The following is a 15,311-nucleotide window of genomic DNA, read 5'->3' as shown; positions in this document are numbered from 1 at the left end:
CGCCTTTCCATGGAAGGTATGTTTCCCCATCTGTAGAGGAAAAGGGTGGTCTCTATTTCTCACCTGTTCCCCCCTGGAGATGGGGCAGGACACCACCACCAGATCTCTGAAGGGCTGGGGAGAGATGGACGTTAAGGAGAAGCCCCCACCATCCTGGTAGGCATGGGGCTTCAGGTACAGACCCAGCAGGTGGGCTGTGCAGTGGGCTACTTACCAAGAGCATTCAGCCCCATCTGACAGCATTTCATCCCCGTTCCCTCCCAGAAGCAGATTCCAGATTCTAATACAGAAGTCAAAGGCACATGCAGATTCATGTTAAAGAAACTGACTTTATTTAGTTGAAAAGTGTCTACTGGTTCAATGAAGAACTTCTGTACAGACTGGCTTGGGGAATGGAGACGTGCTGAGGGGCGGAGGGGGCACATGTAGAGCACAGGTAAGAAAGAGTTCTTGCACCTCTGCCTCTCGCTCCTTCCTTGGCACACAGCTCACTTCACTTTACCCCATTCCAGGGCGGGTAGAGGGGCAGAAATGGCGAAAGGTGGAGCAGAGGCAGTCAGCTTGGGGCAGAACCACGGACAAGCACTACCTCCAACTCAGAACAGCATGCAGGGATGCTCTGTCCTAGATGTGTCAGAGGTGGTCCTCAAGGCTGGAAGTTGGAAACTTAGGGTACTGGCCAAGGTTAGAGGTCAGGAGGTCGGGGGTCACTCTCTGGAGTCAGGGGGCAAAGAGGGGAGTGCTCCTCGGGGTCAGAGGGTGGCAGGTGGGAAGACCGTTCCTTGGGGTCAGAGTTCAGGACTTGGGAGCCGCCCTCGGCCTGCTCCCCTCCCCAGGCCCCCAGGCCCTCCGAGTAGAGCTCCTGGTTCTGCTCCTTCCACCGGCGGAATTTCTCTCCGGTGAGCTCGGGGTCGCCCAGCACTTCCTCCAGAGCCTGCAGCTCCTGCAGCTTTGCCTGGAAGAGGTGTCGGGGTTAAGGGGCCAGGATCACCCGGGGAAGGCGCAGAGCCCGAGCCCAGAGCTAGCTCCGGGGCCCAGCGCCCAGATCCCAGCCAGCTCCAGCCCCCATCCTCAAAGTCGAGAGCCTGGCCCCAGGAACCCAGAACTCGGCCGGGTCCGCGGCCGAGCCCAAGAGGGCTAGACATCTGGACATCAAGCCCAGCTAGACATCTAGCCCAGCGCCCAGCCTCCTGTGCGCCCCCTGCTGACCTTGAGCGTGCTCTGCAGTGCGCGCACACGGTGCACTCGCTCATTGAGCTGCGGGTCTCGGTTGCGCCGCATGAAAGAGCTTCGCCACTGCTCCTGAGTGAGGGGCTGCTGCTGGCCCAGCAGGGTCACGCCACCCAGCCTCAGCCCCCGGACCATTCTTTCGAGGGCCCCTTCGCTGCTGTCTGTGGGAGGGGGGAGCAGAGTGAGGGTGTGCCGGCCCCCCCTGCCCCCAGCCCTGTCTCAGCTCCGTGCGCCCCCCTGCTCCGCACCTGTCGCCGCCGGACTGAAGGAGGTCCGCGGGCTGCCCTGCGGGGTGGCTGCAGGTAATGCATCTCCATGGAGCGAACTCCTAGCTTGGGCCGGGCTGGGCTGCAGGCAGGGTGGAAGGAGAGGAGGGTTATCAGTCTGAGCTCCACGCCCTGCTCTTCACCCCACCACCCCCTCCACCAGCCCCCCAACTCACTGAGGCAGAGCAGGATCCAGCCTCGTCGTCAGGATCTTCGGCTTCCGTCTCGCTGTAGCAGTCTGGGGTGGACAGGAGCCGTTGGGGGGACCCACTGAAGCTTCACAGGGTTGGGTAAGCCATGGGGTGGGCTTGGGGAACTGGATTCCCAGCCCCCACCCCAGGAAAGCAGAGGCTCAGGTGAGATTCAGTGGGATCCAGTCCTGTGAGACACCCACCTTCCTCTCGGGGCAGGGAGGCCCGGCCTGGAGACTGGTACTTGGAAATGCAGGTAATGAGATGACGCACCCACCTGTGGAGGGGCAAATGGGTTTCAGAGTTTCCACTGAGTCAGTATGCTGGGTTGGAGAAGGCAATGGCAACCCACTCCAGTACGCCTGCCTGGAAGATCCCATGGATGGAGGAGCCTGGTAGCCTGCAGTCCATGGGGTCGCACAGAATCGGACATGACTGAAGTGACTTAGCAGCAGCATGCTGGGTGTCTGTCAGTCGTCAGTTCGGTCACTCAGTCGTGTCTGACTCTTTGCAACCCCATGGACTGCAGCGTGCCAGGCCTCCCTGTTCATTACCAACTCCTGGAGTTTACTCAAACTCATGTCCATTGAGTCGGTGATGCCATCCAACTGTCTCATCCTCTGTTGTCCCCTTCTCCTCCCACCTTCAATCTTTCCCAGCATCAAGGTCTTTTCAAATGAGTCAGTTCTTCACATCAGGTGGCCAAAGGATTGGAGTTTCAGCTTCAATATCAGTCCATCCAATGAATATTCAGGACTGATTTCCTTTAGGATGGACTGGTTGGATCTCTTTGCAGTCCAAGGGACTCTCAAGAGTGCTGGGTGGGGCTTTCACTTATATCATCTTCTAACTTAATCCTCAGAGCCAATCTGAGAGATAGGAATTCTTATTAGTCCATTTTATAGAAGGTGAAACTGAGGCTAAGAAGGGAGTGTCTTGACTAGCCCTCTCAGAGAGCTGGGATCTGAATCCAGGCTCCTGAGCCCAGGCCCCGAGCACTCACGTGCAAGCTGTGAGGGGTGAGAGGGTGGCACTCACATACTCAGGTCCGTCAGGGTATCAGCAGCAAAGATGAAGGGTTTGTACACGTTGTGGGTGAGCTGGAACACACTGCCAGGGAGCAGAGGGGCCTCACTCACCTGGGGGTGCCCATCCCGAGCCCAGGGAGGCTGGCCTGGGAATCCCAGCCACCTGTGCCCCCACCCCGCCCCTCCTGTCACCTGCCTCTCCCTTTCTCTCCCCACCCCCAGCCTGTGACAGCCCAGGACTTAACTATTTTTTCTTCTGATCTTGTCCACTTTCCAGACTGTAGTTGGAGACATTGATGAGGCCCTCGGCCTTCTCATCCTGGGGGATCACAGTGTGAGGGTCAGCTTGGAGCTCCAACACCCTTGAGGCCCAGGCAAGCTCCTAAGGGCAGGGGTGGGGTGGGGGAGGGCATCTCCTGGGCTGTCTAACTGCTCATCTCTCAATGCCCAGGGCTCAGGGCAGGAAGCTGGGGTAGGGTTGTGACCAAGGGGTGTCTCTGTGCCTGGAAATGGGAGGCAAGCTATCCAGAGCAAGAGACAGGAAAGAGGAGCCTGCTCATACATCTGCTCCATCACAGACACAGACCAAGCTGCTTCGCAATATGCTCTTCTCCTTGCCTGCTTTTCTTTCATCTTTCCGTCTAACTAACATTCAGGCACTAGTTTCTCAGGAAGCCTTCGCCACTCTTCAGGTGGACTGGTCACCTTTGCAGGGATCCCACCCACCCCTGGGCTCTTCCTTCATCACATTATATGTTCCCGTATTGTCCCTGTGTATTCATCCCTGTCCCCACTGGCCTGAGAAACAGAAAAGGTCTAGTTCTTCCCCATGTCCCAGAGCCCAGCCCAGAGCTGGGTATACAGTAGGCACCTTGAATGTTAGTGGAATGAGCAGACAATTGCTTGAGCACCTATCACTGGGATGAACAGATTAACAGAAGGGGAAGGAAAAGCGGGCAGAATCGGTGATTCTACATGGCCTGTGATAAACTTTTCCAAACTGCTTTTGCACACACCCCAGTTCTCTCTGAAGAGTGTCCCCATTTTACAGATGGGAACGCTGAGGCCCACCTGTGACCACCAATGGGCCTGGACGGTGGAGGAGGAACAGGAGCCACGGTCCTGTGTGCATGGGGTCTCACCTGGGGCTGGCGGTACCAGTAGAGTGTGTGTCCCTTGAGCACGAACCAGCAGCGGCGCCAGCGCGGGCCCATGAAGCCCCCGGGCACCTTGCGGAGCAAGAGCCAGCCATCGCAGTCGGGCAGGCCCAGCTCCCGACACGACACCCGCCGGCGCGTCGCCACGCCTGCAGCAGCAGGGCACAAGGGTCAGCGAGGGGCTGGCGGGGCATCCCAGACCCCTAGAGCTGCTCCCTGGCCCCCCACGAGCACCCCCAGCTGATGTTTCTGAACCCATGCTCTGTGCTTGGATTGTAACAAGTGTCAGTTCTGGGCAGGGGGTGACTCTTCTCATTTTAAGAGATGATGAAGGTGAAGATCAGAGGACGAGCTGTTTGCCCAGAAATCAAAGAGCTGGTGAGAGGTCTAGGCTGGGAGCACAGGTCTGTCTGACCCCAAAAACAGAACTGTGTCTGGAAGAGAAGTGTGTGATGTGTGTGCTGGGAGGGTGGTCTTGCCCAGCCTTGTAAAGACTTCTAAGAGTGCCTCAGATCAGAGGAAAACCCCCCAACCTACCCAGTCAGGTGCATTTCATACCTTTTGATTTCCTGCAGCCAGGGACAGGACTCTGAAAGGACCACAGGCAGTTAGAAAAGAGTCTGCATCCAGAGCCACACACCCCTCCACGCTGAGCCCCTGAACTTACCCTATCAGGGTGTTCTGGGGGCTCCGGAGTGTCTGCCACCTCTGCCGGGTATGTGGCTGGGGTTGCAGGGGGGCTGGGCAGGGGCTCGGGGCCAAGGGAGGTTGAGTCTGTCAGGGTGGGAGGAGAAGAGAGAGGCTCCATGAGCCTCAGACCCAGGCCCAGCGGTAGGCTGGGGGTGTAAGAGCCCAGGGTCAGAGTCAGACACCCCACATGCCTTGTCTGGGGACACCTGCTAACACGTGGGGCTTTGATATTACCTGTCCAGGCAGGAGAGCTGGGTCCAGGACTTGGGTTTGAAGACAGGTCGAAGTCAAAGATGTCTTTAGAGGGGGTCCTGGAGCGATGGGGGAGAGATGAGGTGAGCCGTGGCTCACCCTCCAAGACCCACCCAGGGCCCGAGGCTGTTACCTGGGAGACACGGAGGCTGGAGCCGGTGATGGGCTCACTGGGCATGGTGAGTCCAGGGGCCGAGGAGGGGTCTAAGGAACAGCCAGAAACAGCTGATGGAGCTGGGGCCCACACCCGGGTCTGAGAGCAGACTGGGGGCGGGGAGGGTGGCAGGTACCTGTTGTGGGGTCTCCGGCACCGGGACCTTCTTCAGCACTAAACTGACCCTGTCTGGCTCCCGCAGCAGCTCCCTCACCACGTTTTTGTGGGGCCAGCCCACCTAGGGGACGGGGACACGGGGCTGGACTGACCTGGACGGGAGCCTCTGGGGCAACCCAACAGCCCTCCCTTCAGATCACTCTCTCAGCCTTGCGCTCAGCCTCCCCTCGCCCTCCTCCAGGAAGCCTCCCGGAGCCCCTCGGACCCATGTGAGCTGGCTGACCTCCCGGCAAGCAGCTCACCACCCTGGTCTCCCGAAGGAAGGGAACCTCTCCACCCACCAACCAGGGTTCTACTCAGGAAACTCCTTCCTCCCACCGTGCCTGTCCCTTCTCTCACCACCACCTGCTCGTTGACCTGGACAATCTCGTCTCCAGGCAGGACCTGCAGCTGGGGGTCGGTGGGGACCTGGTGTTGGAGGTGGGGTTCAGAGGGGTGCACCCTCACGGGGCTTGCCGGCAGGTAAAGAGGACCATGGGGCTGGGCGGCTGAGAAGGGTGGAGGGCTCTCACCTGGGCGCCCACTCGAGACACAAAGTGTAGGCAGCTGCTGGTGGTATGGATTTCCAGGCCCTGCAAGGCGAAGGCTGTGGTCACTGAGGGCCGGGGGGCTGCAGGGCCAGCGGGCAGAACCCCCGCTGGGCACCAGGACTCACAGGCGGGTGGAAAGGGGGAGAGAGCTGGTCTCAAGTTGGCACCACCCGACTTGCTTTGTGACTTAGGGCTTGCTGCTACACCCCTCTGGGCCCTGCCTCCTCTTCCCCTAAGGGCAGGTTACTGACTTCTGAGCTTTCAGATTCTCAGCAACTCTCCCGAAGTCTTAAGCAGGGACAGGAGCAGGACAGGGCAGGGCTGGGGTTTTCCCACTGGTCAAGGACTGAAGCAAAAAAGTTCATGTCCTCTCCCCTTCTCCCCTAAGCTGCCAGGTCTGTGTCCCGGGGGCTAGCATGTGTCACCCAAGACCCCACCCACTGCAGCCCCTCTGGTCTGGAGAAGGGGCTGAATGACGGTGAGACCCCAGGGGAGGTTTTTTGGACCTTTGTCTGTACAGAAAGGACCATCCAGCTGTAACAGGATAGGACTCTGTGGGAACCTAGAATCAGATTTCCAGGCCCACATGAGGCTGCCTGAGGGGACCAGAGGTGAGAGGTGAGAGGTCAGGGCTCACCGAAGGATCGTCCAGCGGCACTCGCTTTAGTACAGCCTTCTGCTCCAGCAGCTCCTCCGGGCAGCAGCTCAGGATGTTGCAGCAGATCCCGGCCACGTGGCTGCTCTGGCAGATGGAGGGCAGCCTGAGTCCCATCCCACCCCATCCCCGTGGCCCACTCAGCCCCTGACTCACAATCCTCAGGACTTTGCTTTCCTTCTCAGCCGGTGGACAGTCCTGGAAGCAGAGAGAGAGAGTGGAGGGGGGCGGCCCTCAGCAGGGTGCCCTGCCTTCTCCTGAGGGCAGGGGGGTTCCCTGCCGTCCCTCCCAGCATGTCCTGTTCCCTGGTCCCTTCCCAGAACGACATGGCAGCAGAGCTTCGGCCCCAAGGTCCCATCTCCCTGACCCTGGGCCCCAGAGGTCACCAAACATGCCCTCCCCCGCTCCACACCCTCCTGAGATCAAACTTGCTGAGCTGCCCCTGCCAGTTAGGAGCCCCCACACCCCCTCACCCCCTACCCAGTGGCCGGGCCTCCTCTCTTCCTGTGCTCGCCGCTCCCTGCTCTCACCCCCGATCTTGTGCTGATTCACAAGTTATAAAAAGCTCTAGCCTGACTTGGTCTCTATAGCCTCGGCCAAGCCTGGCCTCTGGATCTCCTACCTCCTGCAAGGCCTGGCCCAGCTCCCCGCATAATTCCCCAATCGCCTGGCAAGATGAGAAGTCATTTAAGTGGGAGAAGAGGTACCTGGCAGAGGGGAGGATGGAGCAGTGGTTAGGGGACTGAGCTTAACAGTCAGCTCACTGAACCACCCTGAGCCGACTACACATCTAAGGCCCTGATGGGTTTTGGTTTGGGGTGAAGGAGATGACTTTTTCCAGTGGTCATGTATGGATGTGATAGTTGGACTATAAAGGAAGCTGAGCGCCGAAAAATTAATGCTTTTGAATTATGGTGTTGGAGAAGACTCTTGAGAGTCCCTTGGACTGCAAGGAGATCCAACCAGTCCATCCTAAAGGAGATCAGTCCTGGGTGTTCATTGGAAGGACTGATGCTGAAGCTGAAACTCCAATACTTTGGCCACCTCATGCGAAGAGTTGACTCATTAGAAAAAACCCTGATGCTGGGAGGGATTGGGGGCAGGAGGAGAAGGGGACGACAGAGGATGAGATGGCTGGATGGCATCACCGACTTGATGGACATGAGTTTGAGTAAACTCCGGGAGTTGGTGATGGACAGGGAGGCCTGGCATGCTGTGATTCATGGGGGTGCAAAGAGTCGGACACGACTGAGCGACTGAACTGAACTGAACTGAACTGAAGGAGATAACTGATACATCAAAAGACTTTAGCACAGGATTTATTTGTCAAGTGTTTAATGAATGCCAGGCCCAGTTCTAGGCACTGGAGAGACAGATATTAAATACATAATTGCATCAATAATGATTAGGGACTTCCCTGGTGGTCCAATAATGATTTATGGGCTTCCCTCATAGCTCGGTTGGTTAAGAAACTGCCTGCAATGCAGGAGACCTGGGTTCAATTCCTGGGTCGGGAAGATCTGCTGGAGAAGGGATAGGCTACCCACTCCAGTATTCTTGGGCTTCCCATGTGGCTCAGCTGGTAAAGAATCCTCCTGTGATGCAGGAGACCTGGGTTCAATCTCTGGGTTGGGAAGACCCCTCTGGAGAAGGGAAAGGCTATCCACCCCAGTATTCTGGCCTGGAGAATTCCATGGACCATATAGTCCATGGGGTCTCAAAGAGTCGGACATGACTGAGTGACTTTCACTTCACTTCACTTCACTTCACTTCACTTCACTTCACTGGTGGTCCAGTGGTTAGGAATCTGCCTGCCAATGCAGAGGATATGGGTTCGATCCCTGGACTGAGAAGATCCCACGTGCCACAGGGCAATCATGTGCCATAGCTATTGAAGTCTGCAAGTTCTAGAGCCCGTGAGCTACAACTATTGATGCTTATGCACCCTAAAACCTGTGCTCTGCAACAAAAGAAGCCACTGCAGTGAGCAGCCCCCGCATCCCACAACTAAAGAAAGCCTGCCTACAGCAAGGAAGACCCAGTGCAGCCAAAAAATAAAATAAATAAAAATTCAAAAAAGATTTAACTCCTACTCCTGTGACACATAGGAAGCTATGAATGTGTAACGGGAAAGGCTTCCCTGAGGAGGTGACATTAGAGCTGGGGCCTCTGGGACAAGCAGTGGCCAGTGAAAGGGGAGCCAGCTCCTTATGCAGTGCTGCTGATGAGACGTGGTTACAAGCTGGAGGTCGGGTGGGAAGCTAGGGAACCCAGTGCCCTTAAGTGAGTGAAGTCGCTCAGTTGTGTCCGACTCTTTGCGACCCCATGGACTGTAGCCTGCCAGGCTCCTCTGTCCATGTAATTTTCCAGGCAAGAGTACTGGAGTGGGTTGCCATTTCCTTCTCCAGGGGACCCTGGGATTGAACCTGGATCTCCCGCATAGAAGGCAGATGCCTTTCCATCTGAGCCACCATGGAAGCCCCATTACAGACCAATGTGAAGCCCCTTACACAGACCAATTAACCTTTTTTGGCTAGTCCCACCATATTACTCCTTGGAGGAAAGTTATGACCAACCTAGACGGCATATTAAAAAGCAGAGACATTACTTTGCCAACAAAGGTCCATCTAGTCAAGGCTATGGTTTTTCCAGTACTTATGTATGGATGTGAGAGTTGGACACTAAAGACAGCTGAATGCCGAAAAATTGATGCTTTTGAACTGTGGTGTTGGAGAAGACTCTTGAGAGTCCCTTGGACTGCAAGGAGATCCAACTAGTCCATCCTAGGTGTCCATCCTGTCCTAGGTGTTCATTGGAAGTATTGATGTTGAAGCTGAAACTCCAATACTTTGGCCACCTGATGCAAAGAGCTGACTCATTTGAAAAGACCCTGATGCTGGGAAAGATTGAGGGTGGGAGGAGAAGGGGACGACAGAGGATGAGATGGTTGGATATCACCGACTCAATGGACATGAATTTGGGTAAACTCCGGGAGTTGGTGATGGACAGGGAGGCCTGGTGTGCTGTGGTTCATGGGGTTGCAACGAGTCAGGCACAACTGAGCTACTGAACTGAACTGAATTGAACCATATCTGAACAAGAGCCAAGCTCTCGTTTTCTCTCCCAGGTCCCTGGAGGAGGCCATGGATGCGGAGGGTCCCCTCACCAGTCACTCAGACCCTGGGAGGAGACAAAGGTACCTGTTGAGCCAGAAGAGGAGGGAACGGGCCTCATGTACCAGCTGCACGGCCGCACCAAGGACATCTGCAGGGGGCTCTGCACAGCCCCCCAAGTGACCTCGGACCAAGCTCTGGAATGCCCGGGTTCCCTCCAGCAGCCCCTCTGTCAGGCTCCGCAGGTTCTCTGACTGTAGCCCCGCGCTCTGTACAGAGAGGGGGCAGGTTAACTCTGGCAGGGGCCAGCCCCCATCAGCATCCCCAGGGTGGGTGGAAGCTGCAGCCAGTTGGGCCGCCATTCACTCACCAGGGCCCGGAGCTGTTCCACCCCTTCCAGGATGATCTCCTGGTGGCCCAGAGGACACACGGTTAGAGCCTCCAGGCTGCGGGGGCAAAGCTGGAGCAGGTACTTGCCAGGCAGCTCCCAGTCCTCAAAACAGTAGTCCTGCAGGGAATCGTCCAGGCCTGGAGGGAGAGCAGGGGTCAGCGCGGGGGACCCAGGGGGGTGTTAAGGCCTTTCTGGTCAGTGGAAGAGCCCTTCTCCTAATGTCAACCCTAAGGCCAAGGCTGTGTTCTGTCCTGTCCATTTCACAGATAAGGCTACTACTGAGTTGAGAAGTAGGATCACATAGGGGAGTGGTTCTCAAAGGATGGTTCCCCAGACCAGCAGCAGCATCCTCATCAGGGGACTTGTTAGAAATACAAGTTCTGGGAATTCCCTGGTGGTCCAGTGGTTAGGATTCAGCGCTCTCATTGCCATGGCCTGGGTTCAATCCCAGTTGGGGAACTAAGATCCCATGAGCCATGTGGTGTGGCCATAAAAAAGAAAAATAGCCAAGACATGGAAACAAACTCAGTGTCCATTGACAGATGAATGGATAAAGAAAATGTCACATACACACACACCCGCACACGTGCACACACGCACAAATATTCAGCCAGGAAGAAGGAAATCTTGTCATTTGCAACAACATGGATAAACCTTGAGGGCATTATGCTAAGTGCAATAAATTAGAGAAAGACAAATACTGTATTATCTCACATATATAGAATCCAAAAAACCCAAATTCTTAGAAACAGGGAACAGACTGATGATTGCTGGAGGTAAGGAATTAGGGAGTGGGGGAAATGGGTGAAGGTGGTCCAAAGGTATAAGCTTCTATTTATAAGTCAGTTTGGGGGGTAGAATGTACAGCATGGTGACTATGGTTAGGATTCTGAGCTTTCAGTGCTGTGGCCTGAGTTCAATCCCTGGTCTGGGAACTATTAATAAGATCCTGCAAGCCGCGTGGCGTGAGCTTAGAGGCAGGGTCCAGCAATGTGCTTTTTAACAAATCCTGCAGGGGTTCTGATGCTTGGGCCAGTCATGATTGATGCTTTGAGGCTTTGGAGTCAGGGAGACCTGAGTGATAGCAACTGAGCAAGTAACTGAACTACTCTGTGCCCGTTTCCACCTAAAAAAATGGGGAAAATAAAAACACGTCACTTCTACTCATGTCTATTAAATGACATGACACATGTCAACAGCTTGAGCAACTCCCTTGGTTCAGTCAATAACAGCCCCCACACTATGTGTTGCCAGACTCTCTACCATGATCTGCAAGGCCCCTTACGATCCGGCCACCACTGCCTCTCCAGTCTCATCTCTTGGCACAGCCCATCAAGCTCAACAATCTCGATCCAGAGCACTAACTCCCTGCAGCTCTCGGGAGGCTCTTTTGCTTCATGGTCCCCGAAGGCGCATTTCCTTCTGCCTGAACTGCTCTTCCAGCTCCCTCATGTCCGTGGTTATCTAACTTCCTCCAGGAAGCCTTCCACAACTCCCCAGGCTGGGCTGGGGCCCCCTGCTGGGCTCATTGCCCCGACGCCTCCACAGACCCCTGCACCAGAGCACCAACCTCTCCTATTCCCATCACGAGCTCTTCCAAGGACTGGGCTTTAAAACAAGTGTTCATCTCTAATTCCGGCTGGGGCCTGGCATAAGGCAGACACTCAAAAATAAATACTATGTGCTAGGAAAAACTTAAGGACTTTATACACAGTAACACATTTAATCTTCACCAAATCTAGAAAGTAGAGATATTGTTATTCCCATTTTACAGATGGGAAAACATACACAGAGAGGTTAATAGTTAGCTTTCTCCCTCTTTGAAGGAACCCCTGCCATTCCAAGCCAGAGTCCTTTATGGGGTATGTGTGTGTGACCAACAGCCCTCCCCCATCCCCTGTGTGACATCAGGAGCCCTTCACTAGGAATTCATGAGCTTTTACTTCCTGGCCGTGGGCCTCAAGCATCCCGCTTCCCGTGCATGGTGAATGCGCTGTGTTGCCTCCCTCCCAACAGACTGTGACGCTGAGCCAGGCCCTCATCACAATTCTTATTTGGTCCCACCTCATGAGATCAGAGTTGCCTTTCCCATTTTGTGGATAGGGAAACGGAGACTTGTGGTCATCGAACTGATGAGCGGAGGGGCTGGGTCTGGAACTCAATCTGGGAGTCTGACTCCAGCCCTGAGTCCCGGCTCTTCCCAGGGATGGTCACCCTGAGTCTGTCCCCAAACGACTCCAGTTGCCCCCCTCCAACTCTGGCTCCCCCTGGGAGGAACGTGGTCCTCACCTCCCATCTCCCGGCTCCACAGCAGACCGTCCACACTTCTCTGAGTCCGCGCACCCTGGGCCCTTTCCCACCCACCTGGGCTCATCTTCCCTGGAGGTCTCGGGAGGGGCTGGGCCTGGGCTTCTGCTCTCTCTGGGAGCCTCGGGGGGGGGGGGGGGGGGAGGGAAAAGACACCTCCGGCAGGCCCTAGTCCAAAGCCTGAGCAAATCACTCGTTGGCTTGGTGTAGAGTTTTCAGCATCTGAAAAATGGTATTAATTACAGCCCACTGCGCCCCCGGGGCAGAGGGAAGATGAGATACACTGCAGGCGGTCGGCTGGGGCGACACTTTCTGTTTTCATTATAGAACCACAGCCTGGGCTACTGGGGGGAAGGAAGACCCCTTCTAGGTCCTCGGGGGACCCCACCGGAGTCATCTCGACTACCTTTCTGCCGGGTTCACGGAAGACGCTCTGTAAATACTTGCGGACTGACTAACCGACTGACAAACTCGGCAGGTCCTTTTTGCTTTCGCTCTCCCCGGCCCAGGGCCCCTCAGGCCCACCACTGCCCCGGCCCCACCCACCTCTCAGCCAAGCCGCCACCTTCCTGGGGGTCCAGGTCGCCACTGGCTCCATGGCCAAGTTCGACCCCTCGGATCGGCAACTGCTCCGCCTCGCCCGCGCAGGAATTTCCGCTCCCGGAGCCCCGACCTGGGGAGGGGCTGGGCTGGGCCGGGCCGGGGGCGGAGCCACCAGCATACCTGGGCCCACAAAGCAGGCCAGGTGAGGCGCTCTCACGGCCATTGGCCGGCCACCGCTCCATCTCCTGCCCCGCCCTTCAGGCATCCCAGAATATCTGGGCTGCCAAACCTGGGGGTGGTGCCCCTGGTGTGTCACACGGGTGACCTCGGAGCTGACCTGGGATCCCCGCCCAAAACTGGCCTCCAATGGCAGGATGCGACCTGACCTTCGGGCCTTCTCAAAAAGGGACCAAAAAATGAGCAGTGATCACAGCAGCGAGGCACAGAAAGGTTAGGAAGCCAGAGCCTGGGTCCAAACCCCAACGCTGCAGCTTTTTAGTTTGTGTGACAAGGCCTAAACCGACCCACCGGGCCTCAATTTCCCTGTCTGTAAAATGGGTATTAGCTCCTACTTCAGAGGGCTGTGCAGAGTACCTGAATTAATAGCTCTAAAACCTTTAGAACTGGTTTCCAGCCCCCACTTTGTTTTGCACTGTGGACCCTTTTGACAGTCTGGTGGAAACCCTAGACCTTTTCTCTGAACATTGCTTTTAAAAGCATAAAGCAAAATGCTGAAGATTGCGAGGACAATTACTATCAAAATATATTAAAACCCACAAATTTATGATAGAGTAATATGTATTTATCAGTACATATAGTAATATGTATTTAATATGTATCAATAACAGGACTGGCAAATTAAAATTTCCTTTTCTAATGGTATCAGTGTATTGTTACTCAGCATGAATAACATTGAATTGTGGGGGTGGTCTCTGAGTCACCTCCTCATACCTATTGGTCAGCAAACAACTACAGATAGGCGTGTGAGAGACTGAGAATCTGAGTCATCAATGCCAGAGCAGGTGGATTCACCATTTGGCCATTAACCCTCTACTGGCCACAGTCAATGGCAGCTCTGTTTTAGGAGCGTCTGAAACAGAGTGTGATTTAGAAGTGGGTTAATAACTGTCAGCATTTTGAAATTGTTAATGAGCATAAGTAACATTTTGAGATACTTGTGATAACCACAATTTGATATCAAAATATCTTTGACGTCTGCTGGAGACAAAACCACAGATACTAACTAATACTTCAATCCATGAAGAAGGAGATGGTAAATTTTGGTGAGAGGTCAGTAGAAATAAATATATAATTTTTTTGCCATCCAAGTTGATGAGATGGGAAGCCCAGGTTAAGAGCTTTCCTTTTAGAACAATGTCTGACACATACTAAGTGTCTGCAGTTATCCTCATCATTATCATCCCAGGCCAGGGAACTCCCAGGACTTTGGAATCAGGCAGAATTAGTTCCATGTGAGTTTAGAATTAACATACACATGGCTATGTCTACAACAGATAACTAGCAAGGACCTATTATATAGCACAGAAAACTAAGCTTAATATTTTATAATAACTTGTAAGGGAAAAAAGAGTCTGAATATATATATTCTTATATTCTGTATCTTTCAAAATCACTTTGCTATACACTTGAAATCAACACATTGTAAATCAATTATGTGTCAATTTAAAAAAATCAGTTCCACTTGCTATGTGACTGAGTCCACCTTTTACACCTCTCTGAACCTGTTTCTTCGTCTCTAGAAGAACAGGGAGGGAATTAGACCTTAGCTCTGAGGATGTCCTTTAATATTTGAAACCTGTAACATGAGGTAGATCTGAGTTATTATTGCTTTAATTCTGTGGGGAGGGGCCTGGGAGGGCTTCCCTCTCCATGTCACCTAACTTGGACTCTCTACCACTGCCTCCAAAGCCTGTCATGAACTGAATCGTCAGAGACGCAAAGTCTGAATTTGGTCCACGGGTGTGCATGTGGTATGTGTGTGTGTTAATTATCATTCAACAGTTTCACATACAAACTGAGTCCTCTGGAACTTGGCCAGCTCTGTTGACCCCGTTCTACCTTCGCACGTGGCATCAAGCATGAGTGCAGAATGTCAGCTGCTTCCTTCAAGGGATGCCAGCTCGCCAGGTCCCCAGAGGCCTTGCTTCCTTATTTGTGAACCAGCAGGTGCAAATTCACAACTTGGCCCTCACGTTTCTGGCTTTGTCCTTGGTCTCACATCCTCCTACCCTGCTCTCCGTGTATCCCTCTAACATCCTCTGTGCTGTTTCCTCCTGTAAGGTTTTTGCCTCTTCCCACACTAGCTTCCCCGTGGTGCCCCAATAAACACAGACGTATCCCCATCATCCTGATTTCATCGAACACCTACCCTGAGCTGGCACAAGATCTAGAGGTGAGATGTCAGCCAGCCTGACCTCCCTGAACTCACAGTCCTGTAGAGGAGAAACCAACAAGAACTCACCACTTGTACTCAGATCCTCCCTGAAAAGGCCTGGGCGCCTAACAGGCATAGTGGTGCCTTTACTGCCCCCCGCACCCACTCTCCGCCTGGAGCACCTGGCAGGGCTGAGAAGTTAGAGACATGGTAAATGGAAGCTTCTATTTTT

At 54.4% G+C, this 15,311-nt stretch overlaps 1 protein-coding gene across 3 annotated transcripts; it reads right to left on the bottom strand.

Annotated features, from left to right (window-relative positions):
• Window positions 1-309: 309 nt before the first annotated feature.
• On the bottom strand, window positions 310-12,814 carry CNKSR1 (connector enhancer of kinase suppressor of Ras 1). 3 transcript variants are annotated; one of them, XM_061148272.1, is made up of 21 exons: window positions 12,688-12,814; window positions 9,814-9,971; window positions 9,531-9,712; window positions 6,953-7,037; window positions 6,487-6,528; window positions 6,313-6,417; window positions 5,658-5,717; window positions 5,485-5,553; window positions 5,105-5,206; window positions 4,948-5,018; window positions 4,797-4,873; window positions 4,540-4,646; window positions 4,431-4,461; window positions 3,858-4,021; window positions 2,961-3,034; window positions 2,726-2,797; window positions 1,891-1,964; window positions 1,673-1,734; window positions 1,479-1,578; window positions 1,210-1,391; window positions 310-955 (listed from the first exon to the last, which is right to left on the bottom strand). In XM_061148272.1, exons 1-21 carry the CDS (start codon window positions 12,737-12,739, stop codon window positions 686-688), a joined length of 2,139 nt encoding a protein of 712 aa, XP_061004255.1. In that variant the 5' UTR covers window positions 12,740-12,814; the 3' UTR covers window positions 310-685. The 3 variants fall into 3 exon arrangements, with proteins under 3 accessions (XP_061004255.1, XP_061004256.1, XP_061004257.1); XM_061148273.1 differs by having other exon boundaries at window positions 6,953-6,997; window positions 9,569-9,712; XM_061148274.1 differs by lacking the exon at window positions 5,105-5,206.
• Between the last annotated feature and the right edge of the window lie 2,497 nt (window positions 12,815-15,311).

The sequence above is a fragment of the Dama dama genome, chromosome 8, assembly GCF_033118175.1.
Source record: "Dama dama isolate Ldn47 chromosome 8, ASM3311817v1, whole genome shotgun sequence".
Taxonomy (NCBI): Eukaryota; Metazoa; Chordata; class Mammalia; order Artiodactyla; family Cervidae; genus Dama; species Dama dama.
Note: the sequence above shows the minus strand (reverse complement) of the source record. Positions and strands in the feature narration are given on the sequence as shown.